We start from the raw sequence: 26,271 nt of genomic DNA on the forward strand, positions 1-26,271 counted from the left end.
GGGGGAGGTTTTCAAATCTTAATCAAACCATGACTGTTTGGATCCTAGTTTCACAGTTTCACTCTCCCCAACCAGAGCACGCGCACTGATCTGACAGTAACAATCTGCTCAGATCGGATCCCAGAGAGTAAATCAACTGGGCTCTGTGGCCATTCAATGTGGATCCAAAGTGACAGTCTTTGATGTGAAGAAGGTTGAGAATCAGTGGCTTCAGAAGCTCCATGACATGACATATTAAGTCAGCGTCTGCCTGGGACTGACTGTGTGGACAGGAAGTGCAACAGAAGGTGAAGGAGGCGCAGCCGATCAGATCAGGATCTCGGTGGTTTCAAACCTCAGACAGCCAAGGTCGGGGTGTGTGTGTGTGTGTGTGTGTGTGTGTGTGTGTGTGTGTGTGTGTGTGTGTGCGCGCGTGTGTGTGTGTGTGTGTGCGGGGGGTCGGATGCAGGAGGCCTGGGGGTGGATCTGTAGGACTGGGTACAGACAGAAAACGATCAATACTTACACCTTGACTTTGATCCCGGTTTGTCTAACGATACAAACAATACCCATTTTCCTTTCATTGAAGGTTATATTCTGCTTTGCAAAACAAAAATGTCTCTGCCTAGCTTTTGCAAAAAAACAATCAAACCCCCCCCCCCCCCCCCCCCCAAAAAAAAAACTAACAAAAAAAAAGAAATCCCTGCTAACAAAAACAAAGTGACGCGACACATTTACTCTGACTGCACAGAGCCTTGGTTTTATTTTTGGCTCATTGACACTGAACAGAGAAAGTACTTTGGTGTTGGATGCCACCGGACGGTTCGATGCCATCGACGCAGTTCAGTCGATACCGTAAAAAGTACTGCAACCCAGTCCTTCAGATCAGACGAGTTACTCCAGGTCTCTGTGGGCCTGTGATACCAAAAAAGATTTGTTGTTCTTTCACTGAAACTACTGGATGTGAAATGTGTTTGAACAAATTATAAATTAATAGCATATTAACAGCATGAGCCATCCCAGTCAATTTTAAACCATCTAAGCATCGAAAGAAAAACATATTTGTTGAATCAACGTGGTATTTTAGCAGTCATTTCAGCTTTAAAAAAAATAAAAAAAATCGGTGAAATCATAAAATCAGTTAAAACATATCAGAGGTTGTTAAAAGATTCGGCCCTGAAAGTTTTGAGACAATCCACCCCGCCGGTCAAGGGTACATGCATGTGGAAGATAAGAAATGGAAGAAGCCTGGTCTCCTGTGCCATTAAGCAAGGCATTTCACACTATATCACTGCATTGGTAAAACCAAACAATTGTTTATTTGTACAAAATGGTATCACATACTTTGTTAAACCTTTCCCTTGGTGGACATTTTAAAATGGCATTTAAGTCACAATAAAGGCCAAAAGAGTTTGTCAATCTACTATCAGTATCTTTCCTTCCTTTCAATTTCCCAGTGACAGGGAGGCACTGGCTGGTTTCCATGGCGACAGCATCCCCCTCAGTGTCCAGAGCCCTCAGCATCACAGCTGCCCCACCCTGCACTGGGTCTGACCCACTCGTCATCCACGTAGTTCCTAGAGCCAACCCCCCCCCCCCCCCCCCAAAAAAAAAAAATAAATACGAGAGAAATGTTAACCAAGCCAGAGCAGAAAATTTGTTTGAGGACTTCATCAGAATGTAAACATTGTGTGCTTACCAAGCATGGCTTCATAACTAATCCTATGATTTATGTCTTGTATCTCTTTTGAAAGCCAGAGCAGCACAGCACAAAATCCACTCACAGGAATATGATGACCTCCTTTTGTAACAATGAATTACGGAAATCAGATTTTATTTTTTATCTTTTTTTACTAGCTTTATACATGCTTTTGGGTTTATTTTATTTACTGTATCAACTCAGTGCATTTATTTCTAATGATGCTTTGTGTGTTTTATCATAAGACCCACGATTCCCTCCTGTATATGCCTTTCTTGTAAGAATAAATGTTAGAATAAAATAATAGATAGAATTCATTTGTTTTTTATTTGTTTATGTTGTATTTATCGGTTGAAAAAAACCAAACTGCAACTCTGTCAGTCCAACCTCCACGTATGAACAAAGGTTAATGGATTTACAAAAAAGATAAATAAAAACTGATAGAAGTAAAAAGTACATTTTCTAGTAAAAGATAGACCTGCTCCTTCTGTTCAGTGAGGGATTTTAATAAACCTTGAATATGAGCCCATGGTGCTGCTTGTATTGTAACTTTTTTTAAATTTACTATAATAACATCACATCAGGTCAATTTGAAATAATAAAAAAAACAACAATATATAAACATATAAATAAAAGTATATATTAAGCAAAGGTAAATAAAAAACAAGGTGCCACTGTAATTCCAATAGAGGGCACTATTTGCTAATTTTGTGATTATTGGTGAGAGGATTTTCATTTCCCCCCCCCCCCTTTCCTCATTTGCTTATTCCAACGAAGTTGCTTACGCATGTTTGTTTGGAAGGGATCCTCAGAACCCAAACAAAGAACATTAGTAATGATGTAGGAATCCCTGCATGATTATCAATTCTCTTTATAATGCTTTAATTTAAATCCAGACGCGCAACGTGTTCTATAAATAGATCTCTGTGAATACATTTATAATAAATCTATAATCGATACATAAATACATCTATAGCCTATAAGGAGATAATTTAGCGGGTCATAAAGTTGAATATTGCAAATATTTCCGATGCAGTTTCATTTTGTACTCTGCAGAAATCCTCGTAAGCTCAAAAGACCTTCTGAAACCTGATCCTGAGTGCTTTTCTGGAGGATCTTTCGAGGTGGCGTGAGTCTCACCCACGTCACCAGTCTCCGCCTCGAGTTATAACAATCAATTGTTGGATTTTGGTTTATCCAAATCTGGATCCATTGCATTGTGTTGTGCGTCAGGGGCGAAGCACGGACCCTGGAGCGCCCTCGTAACAACAACAACAACAACAACAACAACAACAACAACAACAACAACAACAACAACAGGGATGTTCAGTCATAATTAAGGCACCAATTAGATAAATTAGACTTTACATTTGAGGTGAAACATTACTTTTTTTTTTTTTTTTTTCGGAGCCAGAGATGCTTTTCTCCTTGGACCACATTATTTGGGCGCTCTGCTGGTGCGCGTTCTTGCGTTTCACGGTGAGCGCGCAGGACCAGGCTGAGGAGGACCTGGTCCACCCGGATGGAGTCCAAGCCGCGCCGGGACCTGCACCCCGACCACCAGCAGAGTTCCTGAGATGCAACAAGGTGAGACCCTGCAGCATCCTGCAGGTACAGAGGTGCTGCTTTCAGTGGTTCCTCCACGTGGCGTTCGCCTGACCTCGTGGGTGTCAAATCGAGGGTCCTTGATGTGACACAGGTTGAGAACCACTGGTGTGGTCAGGAGCAAAGGTATCACATACTTTTATCCAAATCGATCCACGGTGAGTCCAAGTATTCAGGAGCTGGAAGGAGTAGTGGAACCAAAGTCTTCATTTGAAGGTTTCTCCATATTCCACCTTCAAAAACAGCTTCTCTGTTTTGAATTACGGCTTGACTCACAACTCACTGCCGGGGGTTTTAATGATCACACTTTGTGTCAGTCAGTTCTGGCAATGCCGATGAGATCATCTTGTGTACTCTCTTCCTCCTCCAGGCCGCATGGCGTCTGCCCGGTCAGTACCTGGTCGTCCTGGACCAGGGCAGCCATCAGTCCCGGGTCCAGAGGACCATCGCGCGGCTGAAGGCCCAGGCCGCCAAGAGGGCGTACCAGCTGGAGATCCTCCGCACCTTCTCTGGGGCCTTCCACGGCTTCCTGGTCAAGATGAGCAGCGACGTTCTCCATCTGGTGAAAACACGCTGTTGTCTGACTGTATTAATACTGTAGTTATCCATTAGGCTACTATTCTGTAAAACCAAGTCAAGTTCATTTAGAAAGTCCTGTTCTGTCCACTGTCCATATATCCATGGTAGGAGATCTGGACAGGCGCTTCCAGGGGGAGCCATGTCCACTCCTGGGAACACTACTCAAAAATATCATAAATATATATTTTTAGATAAAGATGTCCTCCTTTGCAGAACCATCCAGACACAGTTTAGTAGTAATGGCTTTGAGTTAACTGGAGAAACCTGTTAACATGGCGTTTAGCAGTCATGATCCATTCATGTTGCGTGATTAACGATTTAACCCCTGCAAATCAGTTTTTCTGTGGGCTTTTTGGGGCACCGCTGGATTTGAAAGGAATTTCTCAATTTGATTACCATGGAATATTACACAAAAGCCCCCCAGAGATAAATTGTCCCAAAACACTTTCCAGAAAATCTGTAGATCATGCTGCTTGTGGCTTAACGTCGCCCCCCCTCCAGGCGGTGAAGCTGCCCCACGTGCTCTACATCGAGGAGGACTCGGCCATCTTCGCCCAGAGCGTTCCATGGAACCTGCAGCGGATCCTGCAGCCTCACACTGCTGCAGAGCCAGAGCACTACACACCGCCCAGTGAGTACAGCAGTCAGGCAGTCAGTCAGACCATCAGTCAGACAGAAGGTCAGTCAGTCAGTCAGTCAGACAGAAGGTCAGTCAGTCAGCCAGTCTATTAGGACTAGCTGTAGTCCCGTTTCAGGGGACTGAGTCCAGTTCTTGGGTCAGTGCCTTGCGCAGTGGCAGGCAATATGAATATACAAATAACAATAATAATGATATCTACAAAAAAGGAAAAATAACTGATACACACACAGTGAAGAGTAAGTAACGTCCTTCCTCCCCTGTCACTACCTCCCTCCCTTCTCTCCCTCCCGCCCCCCCTCTCCATCTCTTCCTTCCTCCGTCTTCCTCTCTTCCTCCCCCCTGTCCCTCCCTCCCTGTATCCCCCTCTCCCCATCACTAATTCCCTCTATCTCTTCCTCTGATTTCCTCTTTTCTTCCCTCTCCCCCCTCCCTTTTTCCCCTCTTCCTTTATCTCTCTCTTCTTCCCTTTTATCCCCCTCTTCCTCCATCTCTCCTCATCCCTTCCCGTCACTACTTCCCTCCCTCTCTTCCTCCATTTATCCCTCTCTTACTCCTTAATCGCCATTCCTGCCTCCCTCTCTTCCCTCCTTTATCCCTATCTTCCTCCCCCCTCCCTTTTTGCCTCTCTTCCTCCATCTCTCCCTTTTTTGCCTCTCTTCTATTCCCTCTCCCATCCCTCTCCCAGATGATGGAGGGATGGCGGAGGTGTACCTGATGGACGGAAGCGTGCAGACCTCCCACAGAGAGCTGGAAGGTCGAGTTCTGCTCACAGACTTCGACAGCGTTCCCGAGGAGGACGGAGTCCGAGTGCACCGACAGGTTGGGGAGAGAGGGAGAGACGGGGAGAGAGAGAGAGAGAGAAAATGTACCTTTTAATGCCATTTTCTAATGGCGGGAAAGAATGTCCATGAAAAACACATATCAATACTGAATGATAATGATGATGAACTGCTTCACTGTCACACATTCAGATTCCAAAAAAGATCGATCCAGATCATCGACTTAGACTGTTGGTTTGGGGTTTTTAGACAATAATCATTGACATACCATCTATTTTTACACATTAGAGACGTTGACATAATCCGATATGGGGATGAAGCTATAGAATTATGCAATTAACATCAGTCGGTGAACAATAATAGCTGACTCACTTCCTCACGCCCTCTGGAGCTCAGGCCACCGGCGTCACCCCTCCACAGTCCTGTCCAGGCCTGGCACCCAGATTCTGGGTTCCAGTTCCTCCAGGCCACAATGACCATATGACTGCATGTATGTATGGTTCCAGGCCAGTGAGTGCGACAGCCACGGCACCCACACCGCAGGTGTGCTGAGTGGGGGAGACTCGGGCGTCGCCCGGGGAGCTGCTGTTCATCTGGTGAGGGTCCTGAACTGCCAGGGGAGAGGGAGCGTGTCAGCAGCTTTAAAAGGTTTATACATCTATCTACAGTATCTATCCATACATATATCCATCCATCTATTATCATTTATGACCAACTACACATTGTTTATAATTGGCTGTAACTAAATGGACCCTCTCTTCCTTCCCCCCCTCCTCTCTTCCATCCATTCCCTCCATCCCTCCCTCCCTCCCTCCCTGAGTCCTTCTAACCCTCCATCCCACTTCTTACTCCTTCCTTCTTTCCCTCCTCCCCATCCTTCCTTCCCTCCCTCCATCCCTCCCTCCTCCTTCCTTCCCCGTTGTCCCTCTCCCCTTCCTACTTTTCCCCCTTCCTCCTCCTTCCTTACTTCCCTTCCTCCCTCCTGCCTCCTTTTCTCCTCCCTTCCTCTACTCATCTACCCTTCCTCCTTCCCCTCTCCTTCCTCCCGTTCCTCCCCTTCATCCTTTTCCTGTCCTGACCTTGCCTGACCCTTCTCCCTCCCTCAAGCCCTGGAGTTCATCCGCTCTCTCCTCTCCTCCTCCTCCTCCTCCTCTCCCCGTCGTCGCTCTGTGGTCGTGCTGATGCCGTTCGTCGGAGGGTTCAGTCGCTCTCTGAACACAGCGAGCAGAGACCTGGTGCGGAGCGGTGCCGTGCTCGTGGCTCCGGCTGGAAACCTGAGGGACGATGCCTGCCACTACTCGCCCGCCTCCGAGCCAGAGGTGCGCGAGTGCGCACACGCACACACACGTTAGGAACACACAGCCGATTTTATTGTGATAACAGTAATCACAGTATTGTTATCTTCCTATGGATTTAAAATCACACGTCCTTCTGCTGGGTTATGAACTCAAACTGAAATGTAATTTAATTACAATCAAAATATCCAAATATTGTTCTTAATATCTACTAAAGGTCTAATGTTTTAGTGTATATGTTATGAATTTTTTAGGTCATACAGTATCTTCTCTTCATCAATAACTTAACGAGTAGGGTGTGGCTTAAGGAGTAGGAGTGGGCGTGGCTGAATCCAGTAAAAGGAAAAAAAATGGGCGTTGTTTTATAGTCCCCACTAAGTCATTGCAATGCCCTTCATTCTATCCTTAAATTGCATAGATTTGTGCTGTAGAAAGCCACTAAAAGTATTGTGTCAGCATAGTCAGCATTCTTCATGCACACGTTGTGCTGATTTCAACCAGTAGGTGGCCCTGCGGAGCCACATGTTCTGCCTGTAATTCTGAAGTCATCCCATTTGTAAAGAAACGTTGATATTATGACCAGCATTGATGTGTTCCATTCCACAACAGTCATATTTGAGTTTACAGCTCAAAAAAACATCTTCTAGTGTGCAGCTACCTAACACAATGTAACTGTTTTACCTTAAAATAACAGCTTCAAAATCATTTTGATGGTACACTGACTTTCAATATGGAGAACAGCACCTCTTTCATTCCCACGCACCCCCCGAACGCCTGTCCTTGAACTTTGTAACAGGCATGTGCGGCATGATCTGTGCTCTACTCTGTGCCCACCCACCCTCGACAGATTGTCCAGAGCAGCAAAATGTCTAAAACCGGAGTTGGGAGTCCATGTGCCTTTTTTCTTTTTTTTTTTTGAGCACCTGCCCCTCTTAACATCTCTGCACAGGCCTGCTATGTAACTTTTGTATTTGGGTACGAAAGCACGGGAAAAGTGTGTTATGCTTTGTGTCACTTTCTTGAGGTTTGGCTGGTAAACTTTATTTAAAAAAAAAAAAAAAAGAGAGAGATAAACTTGCCGGTCAAAATGTCCGGTAACAATACGTAGCCACTCCACCTCCCCGACGACGCAGATGAGATGGGCCGGAGATGGCTCGGCACGCGCACGTCAGCCGGCAAGTAGCCGAACTTTTATTGCACCACGGTTTTGTTTCACCTTGTGATCTGCCAGGGGCGCACATCTGGTACATCTGGTACAGTACCTACAGTGGTAGCAGGGGGCCGAGCCGGGGGGACTCCGGGGGGCCCGTGGACTGAGTGCTCGCTGAAGCGGCGAGGCCTGTGCAAGGGGTGCTTTAACCTAGGTGTAGATTATATTTGTGTCTATAACATAGACTGTTATTGAAATGAGACCGATAAGGTCCAAATTTGTCTGGTAAAATAAATTATTTCCGGACACCGTTACCGACACCGTTTTACGACGGTGGTGTAAAAGTGCAATTGCACTCAGAAACTGTAGGGGCGCCAAATGCTAAATGTTACATAGCGCTGCTCTAATATGACAGTCGAAATATGATGATAAACATTCGATTTTTTTTGTCAAGGCCTGTGTGCATCCTCACCCTCTCGCCTACAGGTGATCACGGTGGGGGCGGTGAATGCAGCTAACCAGCTGATGGTGCTCGGTGCCGGCGGCACCAACGTTGGTCGCTGCGTCGACGTCTTCGCTCCGGGAGACGATATTGTCAGCGCCAGCAGCGACTGCAACACCTGCTTTACCTCCCGCAGTGGGACATCGCAGGCTGCCGCGCATGTCGCAGGTGGAAGCACGCACGCATGCACGCAGGCGCGCACAGGGACCGGCGATAGAAAAATCTACAATTTAAAACTAGATTTTTTTTGGGATGTCGTGGATGTTTTATGTCTCCTTCTGACTCTGAAATTAATTGTGAATCTGTATGTCAGTTTTGTTATTGTATGCCTATTTCTTTCTGTGCTGACAAAACCCAGACCGTTGAAAGTCTCAAACTTTTTGGGGTATCGCCTTGGGTATTGATAAATCTGTGAAAGTCGTACGATGGCAAGTCTAGAAGCCTCTGGAGTTCCACAATACATGTCATACAATACAAAACAATATAAAAGAATATCGGAGAAAAAAATTTGTCTGTACTGTACCCAGGAAGACCAAGGTATCACTTTGGTTCCCAGGCTTGTTTTGATCGGTTTATGATAGGCTAGAGCGTCCTCTAGTTGAAATCACACATGTAACATTAATGTGTTGGTTTCGTATTGCCACGCTCATGCTTGAGGTTTGCGTTTTCCCTCCAGGCATCGCAGCAGTGATCCTGTCGTCCAGCCCCAACGCCTCCTCCGCTCAGGTCCTGCAGGAGATGCTGCATTATTCGGTCGGAGGCACCATGGACCTGCTGTCCCTCCCGGAGACCCAGCATCTGTCCACCCCCAACCTGGTGGTGGCCATGCCCCCCGCTGCCCTGCCCAGCAGCACAGGTTTGACAGGTTGTGCAGTACCGGACACATCCACTGGGTGTGCTGCAGTGGCAGTTTTTTTTCCCGTACAATAAATGGACTGGACAGCTTAAAAATCACAAAAGTCCATTTTAAAAATCATTTTAAAAAATGTACTAAAAAGTCACAGGAGCATTTCAGTTTATCAGGGCCCGCCAATAACGGTTGCCCGGTGGCCTGGTAAACCAGATTTGGGCCATTGTCTACCAGTTGTCCACCTCTGTGTGTTTGGTAACTTCCAAGGAAAGTTGGATTTCTTGGGATAGGAAAAAGTGACAACATTGAAATGCTGATTTTAATTATAGACCATCCATATTACTCAATTTAAACACAATTAAAATTTGGCGACAATTTTGTCAGTGTTGTATTATTGAAAATGGAGCGCGCGTGCGTGTGTGTGTGTGTGTGTGTGTGTGTGTGTGTGTTCGCAGGAGGGGAGCTCCTGTGCCGCTCAGTGTGGTCCGAGAGGTCGGGCGTCCTGCCCAACGACAAGGCGGCAAGTCGCTGCCGTCATGGCGAGGAGATGATGGGATGTAGCAGCTACGCTCCAGACGGGCTCCGCGTGGGAGAGACCGTCACTGTGAGTTAGAAACACTTTATATTTAAAAAAAACAAAAAACTCTGGCCGAGAAGCAAACGGTAGTCATCTAGGTTTTATTTACATTTTCTGTTTTAAGAATTGAATTTTAGAATCTGAAATATTTGTAGTAATATTTAACAATTAAAATATTATTATTTATTAGGCTTAGTCAAAGTGATATATTGTGATGTAGTCCTGTCCAAATATCGCGATATTTAAATATAGTCGTTGTTGTTGACTGGTGGGCAGTGATGGAGAAAGCGTTCCCATTACGCACAGCGGGTTTTTTGGGGTTTTTTTTTGGTTTCATTCAATTACAATGTATAAATCTACAATAAAAACGCTCTTATTTGGTTTCTTTGGAGAGACGGTGAACCTTTCACGTCGGATCGCGAAGAACGACCCCAAGTTGCAAGGTGGGCGTAGCGTAACGAAAGAAACTCCCGTTCACCCGCCAGTCAGCGTGCTCTACAATAAACAGGACACAACAGAGCGAAGCTTACAAAATGCACAGGGATAACATTTCAATGAGCAGTCATAAACCAGGGGAATCATCCGGACACAGCTCTCCGTGTTGGTGGGTAGCTACACGGAGAGCCGGGTCCCGTCTAAATAAAACAACTGAAAACAGCGCGGGGACGGGGCACGGAGGAACGATTATGTCCGGTGCATAACGCATGGGGAGAGGGTCGCGTACCCTGTTACGCACCTGTTCCAGCAGACGTAATATAAAAGAACACCCAAAATGTAAACACACAGTTTTGGCACACAGGTCGCGGGCACCCCATCGCTGGGGCACACGTCGCCGTTGCCGGCGGAGCTGCGCCATCCACACCACGTGCGCCACCACGTCCAAGTCCTCCGTCTACTTCCTCGCCGTCGCGCGCATACGTCCACAAACTGTACGTCCTCTCTGTGCGCGCAAAATGAGCTCCGTTCGTGGGACCACGGGTAGCGACGGACGGAGTGACGTGGGCGATTTTTCGAGACTGTGAAAATATTGCATATGATGGCAAAAATCGCAATATTCTATATTATTCAAGATTCAAGATTTTTATTCGTCACATACATATACATACTTTCATACATATATGCAGTGAAATGTAATGCAACGCACCCGGTGATAACACACAATATGTCCTAGGAAAAAAAAAAAAAAAAGCCTTTCTAATAGACCGACTAACTGACTCCTAAAACGTAATACAGTAAGTTGAATACTTATAGAATAAAATAAAAATATATAGAATAAAATAAAATACAATAAAAATAAAAATAAATATTATCAAATATTATTGAATATTTTCAAAAGCCTATTATTTTTTTTTCATGTGTTTTTATTTGTATTTTTTATTGAGTAATGTAATATGAACCTCACGCAGATGTAAATCTAATCTTAATCCAAAACCTAATCTCATCATAATGTAATTCAAGCCAAAGTAACTCGATCTAACCCAACTGGAAAAAAAACCCAAAACGATCTAATTTAAAAAAAAAACAATTTCGTCTGATTTCATCATCTAATCCAATCAAATAATCTGTGTTTTTCTGTGCAGATTAGCGGTGGTCAAGTGGATTGTGTAGCCCTCAACGCTCCTGGTGGGAAAGGCGTTTTTGCCGTGGCTCGTTGCTGCGTTACCGTCGGGCTGCGGTGCGAGGTCCACGCTGGCTCTGGCCCGCAGGGGGGGGCCCAGTGCCCCGGGCCCCACCTCCACCTGACGGGTGAGCACCGACCCCCCGTCCCCCGGAGCTCGGCAACACCTACCATTCACCACCAGGAGCCGCATTCAACAGGCGATTAGAACATTTATTAGCGAATGTGGCAACAGACGAAATCCTCTTATCTTCTCCGCCAGTGGTGAGAAGATGAAGTAAATGGATATGAAATAAAGTTTTAAACATTTACATTCATTCCTTGCATGGGAAGTGGGACAAAAATGTGAGGATGACGTTCTCATAACGTTAAAGATAAAAATAGGCCAATTGAACCAGGCATCGGTGTTCAGGAAATGTCGCAATGGTGAACATTTTGGGGGTATGAAAGGAAATGTAGAGAAAGAATTCCAGAATTTGGCAGCACATTAAGCTCAGAATTCCGGTATTAGGGCGTCATGTGTTGATACTCTGAAGTGAATCAAAAAACTCAAAAATGATCTGAAAACATGAAGCTTTTAATTTGGTTAAATTCATATATCGATAAAAAAAAAATATTTCACAATCTCTTTTTTGTGCAATATTGGCTCATTAAGCCACATTAACCTTCCCATTTGGTTTTTTCAGCCAAATTATTTTTGAAATATCCATTATAGTTATATTTTCTTTTTCTTAACATCAGCGTACCCATGATGCCGTACAACTCTGTACAATGTCAAGATTTTCAATCAACGTTCAAGGTGCTTTGACTTGTCTCTTTTGTTTCATGTTTTAGTTTTTTTGCCTCTTCCTGTTCCGTCAGTGTTTAGGACTAATCAGATGAATAGATCGAGGCGAGGTCACATAAATGGGAAATTCAACTCTGTGATTGTGAACCTCTGCAGGTTGCAGCTCCCGCTCCGTCGCCGACATCCTGCCTGACTCCCGTCCTCACCATGGAGACCAAAAGTGTTGCCTAGCAACAAAGGGGACGACATCAGACGCCGTCTGCTGCCACGCGCCCGACATGGAATGCCACTCACTGGAACACATGATGTCAGACAAACTGCAGGTCCGTTTTATTACACATTGGGAAAGTTTCCTGTTTAAACGTTGTACAGTGATACCTCGACTTACGACTGCATCTACTTACGACTAATCCAACATACGAGTAGCGATAGTCGCAAAAATTTGTAGCGACTTGAGAGCGACTGCTCCAAGATACGACCGTGGAAATTTGCAGTTGGGGCATTGGCGGTCAGTCAACATCAGTCAGCAGCCAGTCAGCAGTCAGTCAGCAGTCAGTCAGCAGTCAGTCAGCGGGTGACCTACATCGTGTGTGCACGTAGTTCGTGGCTTATCGATATATTTTTTTACATATTTACTGTGTTTGTGCTGTGTATTTTGTTTATTTTCACCCTTCATTATTTATAATTTATAAGGTAAAAATTGCTTCGACATACGACTGTTTTAACATACGACCGTTCTTATAGAACGAATTACAGTCGTAAGTCGAGGTACCACTGTACCAGGAAGATTTTCGCAGCTTAAAAAAAACAACAAAAAAAACCCAACACAAAAACATGCTTCCACATTTAAGTACCACCAGAGGAACTTGTTGACATGCTGAGGATCTGAGTTATTTGAGAATTATTTGAGAAATGCTTGGAAGAGTTCAAGACTAATTTCTTACTTCCAGACCAACACATTGAGAAAAATAATCTCTGAAAATCTTTCACTGAGGAATGATCGTGATCCTTCAAGGTCTCCATTTAGAACCCAAAGCTGTACATCCACACTCATTCAGCAAATCCAAAGGGCCTCATGGTTTGGTCTGGTAAGGCCAACGCGAAAAATACTAGCAATCAAGTTCACATTTTACTCCAAACTCACATGCAGTTTTAAAGGAATACTCTAATAAGTTTTTTGGGAGAAGCTAGGCTAGTTGATCCCACCCGCCGCCATGCATTGAGCTAATACAGTTAGCATACAGTTAGCATGCAGCGCATCGTTCTCTCGATTGTGGACACACGAGGATGAAATTGGTATTGACATTTTCATTTGAATTTGGGTAAGAGACAAAAAGCTGCTTTCCCAAAAAACTAGTAGCCCTTTAAACCAGAAGTTACATGAGCAGAAATATCACATAATGCAGCTTTAAGTTTTTTGGTTTTTTTTTTTAATCGTCCATCTGAAACATCCCTCACACTACTGCCTCTCTTGTAGTTCGAGGTGTCGTGTCCGTCCGGCTGGACTCTGACTGACTGCAGCGCCGCCTCTCTAGGCTCCGCCCTCTTGGGGGCCGTTGCTAAGGGAAACAGCTGCCTGGTCCGCAGCACCACGGGGGCAGACAGTGCTGCCGCCATCGCCACCTGCTGTCGGGTCAGAAAACTGCAGCAGCCTGGCTCCTCCCCCCAGTAACAGGCCCTTCCCACTTTCATGTCCAGCACTTTGGAATGTGGACCATTGTCAGAGAGTTCTGTGGCGTTCTCGAGTTGAAGACAAAACCAGAGTAGGTGTGACTGCCTTCATTAAACAAACAAAAAAAGAAAAAGAAAAAGAAAAGGTGAAACCCAAATGAATGTGCAGTTACCTTGGTAACTTGCATAACCACTCCTGCTTTTAAATAACAAAGTACGGCATTCAAATTCTTTGCAAAACTGTATTGATGCTTGATATAGAAGTGTTTTTCTTGCACATGTACAATATACTGTAAATTGTTGCTATTTTTAAAACAATATGCCGTGCATGTACTATGTTGTCTTTGTGGAGTGAGCAATAGTTTTGTAACTTTAATGAAGATTTCTAATAAAATCACTTAAGAAAAAATAGAGTTCAAAAGTGCATTATCTCCTCCACGAACCAGTAAAGGAAGATTAGTGCTCCCTTTACCAGGTACCCTTTAAATTACTCTAAATATATCTATCAATTTACCTGGTTGGAGACCAGTAAGTAGTATAGTTTGCACATAACATTTCTCTGCCAATAACTACTTTAAGTTCTACACTAAAAGTCTTAAACAGTACTCACCAACACTGGTATAGATGTACATGGAACATACACAAAAAAGTAACAAAAAATATTCCTACCTAAACAAGTCAATGGATCAGAGACTGTGGCGAAAACAAAGTGACGTCGACGTCATGGAGGGATGAGGGGAAACATTGGAAGTTGGAACAAAGAAAAAGTTGCAGTTTGAACGGGATTTGGGGATATTTAGTGTAACGCACCAACAGACGATCTGTAGGATTGACACTTTCATGGAACAGACTTTGACCGTTGGTTTGGAATGTAATGAGTGATATTTCAACCATTTCTTTCCAGAGACATTAAAGCAGAAAAAGACGTTATTTAATATCCAACTTGACATGGGGACTCTTGGTGCAGTTATTTTCCAATTATATACTCTTTAGCCTATATTTATAACGAGTCTATTCCTGTATATTAGGAAACCCCCCCCGCCACACACACACACACACACACACACACACAATGATTGCAAAAAGTTGTGCAGTCCAGTTTATTTTATATCAAATTTTCCCCTTAATCAAACTCTGATGTACAAATTAAAAGGTTTCTTCTTTTTCTAACATGCAGTACAGAATCCTGTCGTTCAGAGGTGAGTGTTCCAAGTTGATTGACAGTAAAAACCCGTATAGATGCCTACCCCCCCCTCCCCCCAACCCCTTCCCCGCATCCCCGACCCCCCCCCCCCCCGCCCCCCATCTGTATCCCACCCATGGATAAAAGGAAAAAGATGGATTTGTCTAAAAAACAGGTTAACGAGTTATAGAGGCAGATCCAGCGATGGGGGGAGATGGGGGGAGATGGGGGAATCACAGCAAACCATATGGGGGGTGGGGGGGAGGGTACAGCTTAAGAACAAACTCCTCCTCAGTGTCACAAACATGCAAACATGGCAGAGGAGTGACATTCAACAAGTAGTGAGAGAAACGGGGAGGGTAAGAAAGAGGGAGAGAGATAGTGGGAGGGGGGTAAAGAGAAAGATAAAGAGGCAGTTTGGACAGCGGTGCCTTCCCAGTGGAGCCCAGAGTGGATGAACAGAACAAACAAAATGACAAAAACAAAAACAAAAAACAAAACAAAAAAAACAAAAAAGAAGAGCCTCTGAACCATGTAAACGTTGAAGTGTTAAAGCTGAAGCGCAGACTGTGGAAATACTTCCCCTGGTGGCCGTTCTGGGGGCTACACCCCGGTGGAGACTCCCTCTGGTGGAGATCGTGGTGGGGCTACAGTCTGGTGGAAACACTCCCCCTTATGGCCATTCGGGGGGGGCTACACTCCGGTCGACACACTCCCGCTGGTCGTCGTTGTGGGAGGCTACACTCTGGTCGCCACATTCCCGCTGTTGGTTGTTCCGGTGCACACTGCCCCTGGTGGTCGTTCTGGGGGTGTCTGCGTGGCTTCCATCAATCGATGAGCATCCATTCTTCACTTTGCGTTTCTGGATCTAGATGCTAATGCTAACTGAAGACAAGTAGCATTTTCATGACACCAAAACAAAGTCCCATCCCTCTGTCTGGCTAAACCCTGTTTGAGTCTCACAGTCCTCCCTCTACATTCCTTCAGTCGTTGGCACCCGACACACTGAGGACCCATCCCCTCCTAGCGGGGGCTACAGAAGGACGAACTGGTGGTTTTGCATAGAAAGGAAGCGATTCAGCGCGTGGATGACGGGAAGGACAAGATGGCCGCACGGAGGAGAAGAGGGGGAGACATCGGGAGGAAAAGGCACTTCAAGTCTCCCGACGTGGCTGAGGTGAGGGTGAGGTGGGGTCGGGGGCGGGGGCTACGGTTTGGGTAGAGTTGAGTTCCTCCTGAAAGGCAGACGAAAAGGCCAAAAGCAAAAAAAAAAACAACCAATACAATAAAAAAAAAAAAGAAAAATGCAAAAATTCTGAGTTGGCAAATGAAACCCGATAAAGCACAGAGGTAACAGCAAGCTGGTTGTTTTGGTGAGTGTGTGTGCACGTGGTCTAGGTCTACAGGTTCTATGGTAGTGTTTCAGTCTTTACGTGTGTGTGTGTGTGTGTTTGTGTGTGTGTGTGTGTGTGCGCGCGCGCGCACGCGTGCACTCCTGAGCCCCCCCCTAGTTGGCCACAGAGCAGCTGTTGTTGCATAAGGCGTCAAGCAGCTTCCCATAGATAAGAAAACCAAAATTAAACCAAAAGCAAAAAAAAAAAAAAAAAAAAAAAAAAGAAACCACAAACTGAGCAGTAAAACCCAGGCTTTGGTTACCATGGCGACAGACAGTGGGCTGTAAAACTCATCTTTATCTTAAGTGTTTAAAAAAAGTGAGATGAGGAAGAGGAGCCGTGCGGTGGACCAAGGGGCGGAGCTCCCCACACTCTGGAGGCTGGGCTCCCGCTCTAGGGGCGGGGCTCAGGCTCTAGAGGGGCGGCCCCCCCCCCCCCCTCCCCTACTCCAGAGACATGGCTCCCACTCGAGCGGCAGGGCGCTTCTTCTCTCGGGGCGGGGCTTCCGCTGTGGGGGCAGGGCTGGGAGGGGCTGTAAAGTGCATACTTAAAAACCCCCGAGTGGCGGGTTCCTCGAGAGGCCGCAACGCTAAAATATTATTTTTACATTTGAAATTACACGTATGGAACAAATCTTTACAATATGAATATGTCTGTAGATACATTGGCAAATATGAGCGAAACAAAAAACAAAAAAAAAAGAACAAAAAAAGAACAAAAAACAAAACAAAACAAAACAAAAACTGTTAAAAGACGACCCCCTCCCCCCACCCCCCCACCCACCTTCTGTCACTTGCAGAGAATGAGTGGATAAAAGGGAAAACTGAAAGTGAATCAGTTTCCTCCAAAGGTTTCCTCCTCCTCGGCAGAAAGCACCGGCTCCGCCTCGGCTGGTCTCGCAGGAAGCGAGGAGCCAAAATTGATTCCCGTTCCCCTCCGTTGCTACGGCGCCCACAGCAATAAGTGTTCTGATTGGGTTTCTATTTATTACTGTTTCTTTTCTTCTTTATTCTTTGCGTGGAGTCTCAAATTGTCCCGACCAATCGGAGTTGAGGCGCAGTCTTCCTATTGGCTGCCGGGAGCTTCGTACCGCCGCTCCATTTGAGGGATCTGTCTCCGGTGGCCGGAGTTTAGGGATCCACGTCCTCCAGGTCACTCTTAGAGTCGCCGAGCATCATGGGAGATTCTGAACCCTGTAAAAAGACAATGGGGAACAATAATAAGACAGGAAGTGGATTGAGAAGGAGAATGAGAGGGGGTGTGCACAGAGCCGTGCACAGCAGGATAATGCACAGTTTGATGTGGGGGTGTCTTGACAGGCACAGCAGGGGGCACAACAGTCAGAAAGCAAAGAAGGTGAGGTGTCCTGTGGTATCTGGCACCAAGACGTTAGCAGCAGATCCTTTCAGTCCTGTAAGTCGCGAGGCGGGGCCCCCATGGATCGGGCTTGTTGTTCCAGTACATCCCTCAGATGCTCGATCAGATTGAGATCTGGGGAATTTGGAGGCCAAGTCAACACCTTGAACTCTTTGTCATGTTCCTCAAACCATTCCTGAACAAATTTTTACAGTGTGGTCAGACGCATTATCCCGCTGCAAGAGGCCACAGCCATCAGGGAATACTGTTGCCATGGAGGGGTGCACTTGGTCTGCAACAATGTTTAGGGAGGTGGTACATGTCAAACTAACGTCCACATGAATGCCAGGACCCAAGGTTTCCCAGCAGAACATTTCCCAGCGCATCCACTGGCTTGCTTTCTTCCCATAGTGCACCTGGTGCCATCTCTTCCACAGGTAAACAACGGACACACACCGGGCCATCCACATGATGTGAAGAAAACAGGATTCAACAGACCAGGCCTCCTTCTTCATTGCTCCATGGTCCAGTTCTGACTTTGTAGGGGCTTTTGGAGGCGAACAGGGGTCAGCATGGACACTCTGAGTGGCCTGCAGCTACGCAGCCCCATACACAGCAAGCTGCAATGCACTGGGTGTTCTGACACTTCTATCATATCCAGTATTAACTTTTTCAGCAATTTGTGCTACAGTAGCTCTTCTGTGGGATCGGACCAGATGGGCTACAGTTCACTCCCAACACGCATTAATGAGGCTTGGGTGCCCATGTCCCTGTCGCTGGTTCACCAGTTGTCCTTCCTTGGACCACTTCTGGTAAGTAGTAACCACTGCATACCGGGAACAGCCCACAAGACCTGCCGTTTTGGAGATGCTCTGACCCAGGCATCTAGCCATCACAATTTGGTCCTTGTCAGTGTCGCTCAGATCCTTACACTTGCCCTTTTTTTTTTTTAACACATCAACTTCACACTTGCTGCCTAATATATCCCACCCCTTGACAGGTGCCATTGGAACAAGATGAGCAATGTTATTTCACTTCACCTGTCAGTGGTTTTAATGTTGTGGCTGATCAGTGTATAGATATATATTGATATATCAGGACATTGTATTATTTCCTAGAGAGAGGTGATATTTACCCACCCTTGGAATAAATGCTGCACAAAAGCATCAATAGTTAACCCCAAAATATAACATTGAGGTCAGTTCCAGCTCTTGTTGAGACTCGCTGTTATGTGTGTAGTGACTAGTGACTAGCTGCAAGTGGCTACCTGTCGCAGGCTGCGGTCAGAGTTTTCGTTGGCTGGACTCCCATCAGATCCATTACTGCTTCCAGACTGTTCCTTCTCATTCAGCAGCGCTGTGGCATAGGCCAGGGTGTCCTAAAACACAGATTAGATACTGCAACTGTAAGATTATGAGATGGCTTGGAGAGAGAGAGAGAGCGAGAGAGAGAGAGAGAGAGCGAGAGAGAGAGAGAGCGCGCGAAGAGAGTACCTGTGCTGAGATGGTTCTCTGGAAGGTTTTGTTTGTCGATGTCTCGTTGGACACATTGCTCTGAGGCGTCCAGTAATGTTCAGACATCTGCAACAGAGACACACTGATCTGAGATCTGCAGAGCCTCCTTATCTGATAGGAAATCTGTGTTCAACCTGAGGCCTGGGTGAGACAGCAGTCATGAAGTGCTTTTTAAAGTCAAACCTTCTTCTGCAGCCACTGCACGGCCCAGCTCCAGTGACCAGACAGATCCTTGAAGTAGTCCTTGGCCGGAGCACACCTGCAGCAAAAGAGGAGTTCATCTGATTTCTTAAAACGAATCTTGTATAACCTCTATTACTCCTCCAAGTCCATTATACACCGTCCGCAGTTTATTTCAAGGTCAGTAATAGTTTCCTAACTTATATGCAGTCATTGCAACCTTGAAAATCAACAATGGAATTAGGCTGAAAAAATGGGTCCTTTTTATTTATTTTACTTTTTTGTGATTTAATGAGCATGAAGCTGTCACTGAGCACACGGTGCGGTGCTCCACATATGTGGACAAATGTGTGCAACATTTCTATAAAAAATAATACATTTCGGCTTAAATGCTGCATATTTTAAGTTAATTTTCAGATTGGAACAATTACAAGGCGAGAAGTAAAACCAACCAGTGAATGTTTTCTTTTTACAATTCGATAGTTAACTTAAGATATGTTAGTCATATCAATTAATTCATCAATTCATAAGGAACTTAAAATAAAACAAATCGCAACTACAATATTGGTCTTAAAGATTGCAATTTGATTAATTTTCCATATTCGTTCAGCCCTAATCGAGATCGATGTCAGTGGTTGTGACCGTGACCTTTGACTCCAGAGGAACTCACTTCTGAGCCAGTGTGACCAGGAACTTGACGCACTGGTAGCAGCGGCTGCTGTCGATGTTGTTGCTCTGGTGCATCAGGGCTGCAACAGAAACAGATGATATTTAGTGAATCCACTTATCTTATTTTATGATTATTAACATGTTGTGGAACCAATTTTGTCACCTGCAGGAACAGAGGAGAGGAAAAATAACTTTGAAAAGAGATCCGCAGACTTTGGATGCTCTCCATCTTGATTTATTTTAAGAATACAATGGTTTTGGGAGAAGTTTAAGCTTTTCTTTTTTACATTGATGTGTTTGCAGTGTAACCATCAGTGTGACCGAACAGGAATGTGCAGGTGGGTGTTTAGAATCAACCTCCACATACCCAGAAGGCCTTTCTCCGACTCAAATGCGTACTTGAGTCTCTGGGACTGCAGCGGGTCTTCCACCACCTGAGGGAAAACATTTAATGTTTGAGGGGGGAAATCTTTATTTATATATAATAAATAATTTAAAAAAAAAAACCAAAAAAAAAACCATACTAGTTTTAGAGAAAAAAAAAACAAAAATAAACAAATCGACTTAAGAAATAAATACAATTGATAACCAAGGAATAAGCCACTCACCAGAAGTTCCTGCAGCATCTGGAAGACGTTCTTCAGCTCATGTGGTGGAGCTGTCTCCAGCTGGGTCTAACACACACACACACACACACACACACACACACACACACACACACACACACACACACACACACACACACACACACACACACACACACACACACACACACACACACACACAATTAAGGGTACATTAAAAACACACATTGTCCCCAGCACCATGATGGAACTGTGACCCCCAACAGGCGATCGCAGTGACGGCAAATGGTCATTCCACGTAACATCGCATTAGAGCTGGTACTGTTCCATCCTACCTTGAGCAGCTGCAGGACTCCGAAGGAGAAGGGTTCGTTGCAGAAGGAGGCGTAGGTCATCATGTCGATGAGGAAGGAGAGCGGACCGGACAGCTCACGCATCGCAAACATCACCTTAGGAACACACACACGATCAGACCCAAAGGTTTGGATAACAAAGATGATAAAGATTTTCTAATGAGCATCAATGAAACATGAAACAAATGATATAAGTTGTATTCCCAAATTGAAAGTTTTCACCCCCGCCTGCCAGGCCAGATACTGTAAGTGTGTGTGAGAGTGTGTGTGTGTGTGTGTGTGGTACCTCCAGCAGGTAGGGCTGGCCTTCAGCAGTGAATAGCGAGGCTAGCAGGTCAGCGTGGAGCGGCAGGAGTGGCAAGGCCGAGGGGATGCTGCCCACGCTCAGCTTGAACCCTCCTGGAGCTGAGGAACCACAAAGAGCCGTGAGACGCAGGAACCAGAACCTGGTTCCAGTCCATCTAGCGTTCCTCTCATCGCGTTTTCCAACATCCCTGCAAGATGTGTTGCCTAATGGCCGAAGTTGAATGAAGCACAGTTCTTCACCGCAAAAACCCCCCGTAAATTCAGGGATGAGGTGAAGAGAAAAGGCAATTGAACAGGAAAAATCTATAGCCACCACTTAAAATAACTGGAAGAGTAAATACGTGGAACAAATACTGCACGTCTGTATATATTAGACTTGGGTGATCATGCAAAATCTGCGGTGAACGTGCAGATAGAACATAATGTAATGCGGCAAATGCATGTCTCCCCGTTAAAGAAGTGTAGGATTTATTATTTAAGTATTTACACAAAAACATCTAGTTTTTACTAAATTAAGTCCAATAGCAACAGAAAGCAACAGAGAGACGTTGGGGACACAGGTTTTTTTTTTGGAACAGGACGGAACAGTCCCTTAACTCCCTTGTGTTTAAACATATAATCTATAATAAGAACACAGGAAAACCAGCACGCAAGTCGATAACCAACACGCGCACACGGTGCACTGCTGTCTGGAGGAGAAAAAAACAAAACCAAACAAAGAAAAGACTCCACTCCAATTCTCTAAGTTAGGTTTACATTTTTCCTTTTCCATACAAGTAGAAACTAAGGAAATAAAATCAAAATCTGTCTCTATAAGATTATATTATATATTGCTATATTATAACCACAAGGTTTGGATATAGAACAGGGAAGTGAGATCTGATCACAAGTGGTTACTCGACAGCGCTGAGCGGAGATGGCGAGAGTCTCCGCTCCGTTCACTCGCTCTTCCCCTCACTCTGTTCCAGTTTCAGAACGCGGTAAACTGCACTTGCACCATTTCAATGCTCGGATTTTTCCTGGCTTATTAAAAAATAAATTAAAAAATTTTCATCAATGTCAATCGAGATCGATGGAGTCGAATGCCAATTTAATCAGAAATCTACCCAAGCCTAGTATATGTATTTATTTTATTTAGTGAGCACAGTTATAAGTAAGTGTAATAAAGACTGACCCTGACACTGATATATTTAAAACCAAATAAGTGAATGTCACTAAAACAAATCAGAACAGTAGCATTCAGGTCAGAGTGCATGGTGTGTGTGTGTCTCACCCTGCGTCCTCTGGGTGTTCAGGTCAGAGTTCAGGGTGATGAGGGCCAGGGTGCTGTGGAGGTGAAGGAACTCTCGAGCTTGAGCCGGACTCCACCGGCGGTTCTACGGAGACAAAATAAAGAAGATTGAAACATAGACACCATCTGGAAGTTTAACTATTAATTATTTTACTGGGGCCCCGCTTGAAACTCTTGAAGGACCCCTGGGAGGGAGGGGGGTCCTCAGATCCCATGTTGAGAACCACAGTATACGAGCTTTGAATTGGTATTTGAAAATCCAAAAACCTGCAAATATAGGAGGTTTTATGCCAAATTTCCCAGCCCGAGTAGAAAATATCTAAGGCTATATTTGTCTTAAAACAAACAGAAAGCTGGTGGATATAAACTGGAACCCACCTGGTTGTTCTGCCTGTTGGGGCCGAGCAGGAAGACGAGCATCCGTCGATAAGCAGAGTGTTTCAGCAGCAGCTGGCAGGGTCCGTAACCCTGGAAACGAAGACAAAACAACATGGAGAGTTTACGTCTCAGACGCTGAACTCTTCACTAGTGTGTCGCCGTGAAAATCCATCGGATCTTCTGTGTTGGGAGGATTTTTTTTTACCCTCTGAGCAAAATTGCTGAAGAGGCTGAAGTACTGGGTGCAGTTTTTCACGTTTTCGGGAACGTCTTTATCCAACAGGGAGAGCAGCACATCGGTCAGGCTGTCCAATCCGGGGTCTCCAAAGTGGAGGGCGCTCTCCAGGGTCTTTTCCAAGATGGATGCCACCACCAGCCTCACCTCCCGCACGCTGCACTCCAGCAGACACACCCTGGGAGCAAAACAATAAAGTTACATGTAGGGCTGTATCCGGCTCAGAATTTTGTCAGTCGAATCGTATTCGGCTGTTCAATTTGACTATTCGGCGGGTAAGCTTATAGGCAAGATAGGCTGGTTGCCTAGGACGCCACCCTGAGGGGGGGTGATTGTATTTTGTGCACCTGTCTCCCAGTCCAATGATCGGGATCGGTGCGCTAAAACAGTGTGTTTTTATTTAAGATGTTGATTATTTTACGTATACTTATGGAACCAAACAAGTGCATATAGAATGAAACAGTGCGTAATGGGGACACTTTCTCCATGACTCTCTCCCCAATCACCCCCTCTTCCAGTGTTATGCGCAGAAAATAATCTCAACGATTCGACAAGTTGTACCCTGTTCTTCCATGGCCTGGCCATTCCCCATTGAAATGTTATCCCTGTGTAATTTTAAGTTTCTATCTATTTTATCCTGTGATTGTAAAGCAAAAAAAAAAAAGAAAAAAAAAAGAAAGAACACTCGACTTAAGGAACCTCAGTCGACTGACGGGTGTCCGACTGATAATAAGACTCCTCGACTTTCAGGGAGCAGCCCTAGTCACATACTTACTTTTTTGTTTTACCTCTGTCAGCTTCTTTTATAAGCCATAAACTAGCTATCAGAGTAGATTACTTACCACACACACACACACCTTGATGGTAAATAGAGGTCAACATGGTTTAAAAATAGTTTTTCAGAACAATAGCTCAACTTCGATACCCATTCTTGTTCACATAATACTTTTTTCTGATACCGAATGTGTTTTTATTTTAGAAAGTCTAAGTGTAAAGCCATAGACCAAATTTCAGGGTCATGCATCATCTACTCTGACAGTTGTTGAAAATAACAGAATGATGGGCCCTTGTTTATGGAACAGATTTTTGGGAAGATATTTTTCCTTGTTTCTTTGTGCTTGCTTGTTTGGCCTTGAAGAAAACAAACACAGCAGAGGAAGAGACTTTTTCCACCCTCTTGGGGGAAGAAGAGGCGTGTGCAGCCGAAAGACGCTCACTGCTGCAAAACGTTCGACATTTTACATCCAATCACATTACAGAACCAAGTGATCACCCCATGCTTCAACTCAGAGCCACATACACACACGCACAAACACACTCACACACTCTTCCTCACAAACACACACAAACTTGCACAAAGCCATTTGGGGAAGCAACACCCCTGCCCAGCCTCTGTTGAATTGTTTACATTCCAGAGGCCGGATCAACTCCTTCAGCCAATCAGCATTCAGGCCCTAAGCCACACCCACTCTGGCGCTTGTGCTATAGTCTGTTTGACTCCAAGTTGCTCTTGAGGACTACAGGCATCAATGTGTTCTGAAAGCGCGTGAGCAAGAGAAAGACAGACTAACTGTGTGTGTGTGTGTGTGTGTGTGTGTGTGTGTGTGTGTGTTAATATGTAAACTATTAAAATATGGTTAGAGAGAGCTGTGAGGAATTGGGAGATTGTTCTGGCCACAGTGGTATCTAAGGTATGGTCCAGAAGAGAGGTTGTTCAAAGGTTGGGATAAGGGCTCGGGTTAGGAGCTCTGGTTAAAAGTCTGGGTCAAGGGTCCAGGTTAGGGCTCTGGTGAGGGGCTAAGTTTGAGGGCTAAGGTTAGAAGAATGAATAAGTTATGGGTTTGGGTTGAGAGCTTGGTTGGAGGATTTGAGTTCGGGGTTCTGGTTAGGGGCTGCTGAAGGACCTACCTTGTGATCTCTCTTCCCTCTGGTCCGACTAGGTACTGGACCATCCACTTACAGGCCTCGCTGCTCTTTGACAGCAACACCTCCACGGTCGTCATCCACTCGTCTGTGTCCACCCTGAGTGACAGAGGAGAAAGAGAACAGGTGAGCGCGAGCGTGTGAGCAAGAGAAAGACAGACTTACTGTGTGTGTGTTCAAGTTCAAGAGATTATTTGTCACATACATACACATACGGTCGTACATATATGCAGTGAAATGTCATGACACCCGGTGATTACGCACAAGCTCTATAAGCTCAAAAAATACTCGTGTGTGTGTGTGTGTGTGTGTGTGTGTGCGTGTGTGCGTGTGTGTGTGTGTGTGTGTGTGTGTGTGTGTGTGGACCTGAGCTTCTTCTTGGTGTGCAGGTAGGTGTGGAACAGGAACTGGACCGAGAGCTGTAGACTCTCTCTGGCCATGGCCTGATAATCTGGGTGCTTCAGCTTCGTCTTAAAAACACCAGAAAAAAAAATTATTCTCTCACCTATTTTTATTTTTTTGCATCTCAGTATGGTCCGAACCTCGACCAGGGGTCTCAAACTACAGGCCCTGGGCCACATAGGGCCCGCGAGACAATTTAATGTGGCCCACTATATGGTGATGATACACTGATAAATCTGGCCCGCAAATTTCTTTTTTTCCAAATCACAATACTTAATGAATCCACGCAAATGTACTAAATGTTTTCAAAATATAAAACAGAATTAAATAGACCATAAGAGAGCTATATCTAACAGGACTACGAGGCAATTCACTCATGTGCGGGGAAAAAAACCCAGTACAAAACAAAGAAAACAGGCTGGTTTTCCCTTGGAAGTTCAACATGGCCCCCCCAGAAGAAGACAACCTGGCCAGTGGCCCCCAGGTCATTTGAGTTTGAGACCACTGGTCTAGACAGATATAGGTTGGGTACGTACTGCGTTGACGGAGGCCAGCGAGAGCGTGAAGTTGAAGTAGTCGCTGTTGTAGACGTCTCGGTTTCTCATGAATTTCAGATTCTCGTCTCTCACCATCTATGAAATTATGAATCAGAAAGGGAGCGATTATCTCACTTCATCTGCTGAAAGAAAGACTTTATTCTTCATTTCTTTCTGGAGTGTTCCCGTTCAAGGTATTGGGAGGCCCAAGCATATGTCACAGGTAAAGACAAATT

The 26,271-nt window shown here is 45.1% G+C and overlaps 2 protein-coding genes across 2 annotated transcripts in view; one reads left to right on the forward strand and one right to left on the reverse strand.

Moving 5' to 3' along the window:
• The first annotated feature begins 3,026 nt into the window (after window positions 1-3,026).
• On the forward strand, window positions 3,027-14,132 carry pcsk9 (proprotein convertase subtilisin/kexin type 9). The gene is made up of 12 exons (XM_080000585.1): window positions 3,027-3,265; window positions 3,654-3,845; window positions 4,364-4,493; window positions 5,188-5,321; window positions 5,788-5,929; window positions 6,389-6,600; window positions 8,213-8,396; window positions 8,905-9,084; window positions 9,534-9,682; window positions 11,236-11,401; window positions 12,217-12,383; window positions 13,538-14,132. The coding sequence occupies exons 1-12, from the start codon at window positions 3,095-3,097 to the stop codon at window positions 13,730-13,732; spliced, it is 2,022 nt and encodes a 673-aa protein (XP_079856711.1). The 5' UTR covers window positions 3,027-3,094; the 3' UTR covers window positions 13,733-14,132.
• A 3,005-nt stretch (window positions 14,133-17,137) lies between these two features.
• Window positions 17,138-26,271, reverse strand: part of usp24 (ubiquitin specific peptidase 24) — a gene marked incomplete at its 5' end in the record, with an annotated part of 54,208 nt that continues 45,074 nt past the window's right edge. Inside the window, 15 exons of the mRNA XM_080010327.1 lie at window positions 17,138-17,501; window positions 18,932-19,042; window positions 19,158-19,244; window positions 19,362-19,437; window positions 20,029-20,107; window positions 20,395-20,461; window positions 20,636-20,701; window positions 20,947-21,060; window positions 21,251-21,369; window positions 22,544-22,646; window positions 22,940-23,029; window positions 23,145-23,352; window positions 25,083-25,196; window positions 25,464-25,567; window positions 26,036-26,131. Coding sequence (XP_079866453.1) covers window positions 17,439-17,501; window positions 18,932-19,042; window positions 19,158-19,244; window positions 19,362-19,437; window positions 20,029-20,107; window positions 20,395-20,461; window positions 20,636-20,701; window positions 20,947-21,060; window positions 21,251-21,369; window positions 22,544-22,646; window positions 22,940-23,029; window positions 23,145-23,352; window positions 25,083-25,196; window positions 25,464-25,567; window positions 26,036-26,131 — 1,497 coding nt within the window. The 3' untranslated portion in view covers window positions 17,138-17,438. The remainder of the gene's footprint in view (window positions 17,502-18,931; window positions 19,043-19,157; window positions 19,245-19,361; window positions 19,438-20,028; window positions 20,108-20,394; window positions 20,462-20,635; window positions 20,702-20,946; window positions 21,061-21,250; window positions 21,370-22,543; window positions 22,647-22,939; window positions 23,030-23,144; window positions 23,353-25,082; window positions 25,197-25,463; window positions 25,568-26,035; window positions 26,132-26,271) is intronic.

Source organism: Zeus faber, assembly GCF_960531495.2.
Source record: "Zeus faber genome assembly, chromosome: 1".
Lineage (NCBI taxonomy): Eukaryota > Metazoa > Chordata > Actinopteri > Zeiformes > Zeidae > Zeus > Zeus faber.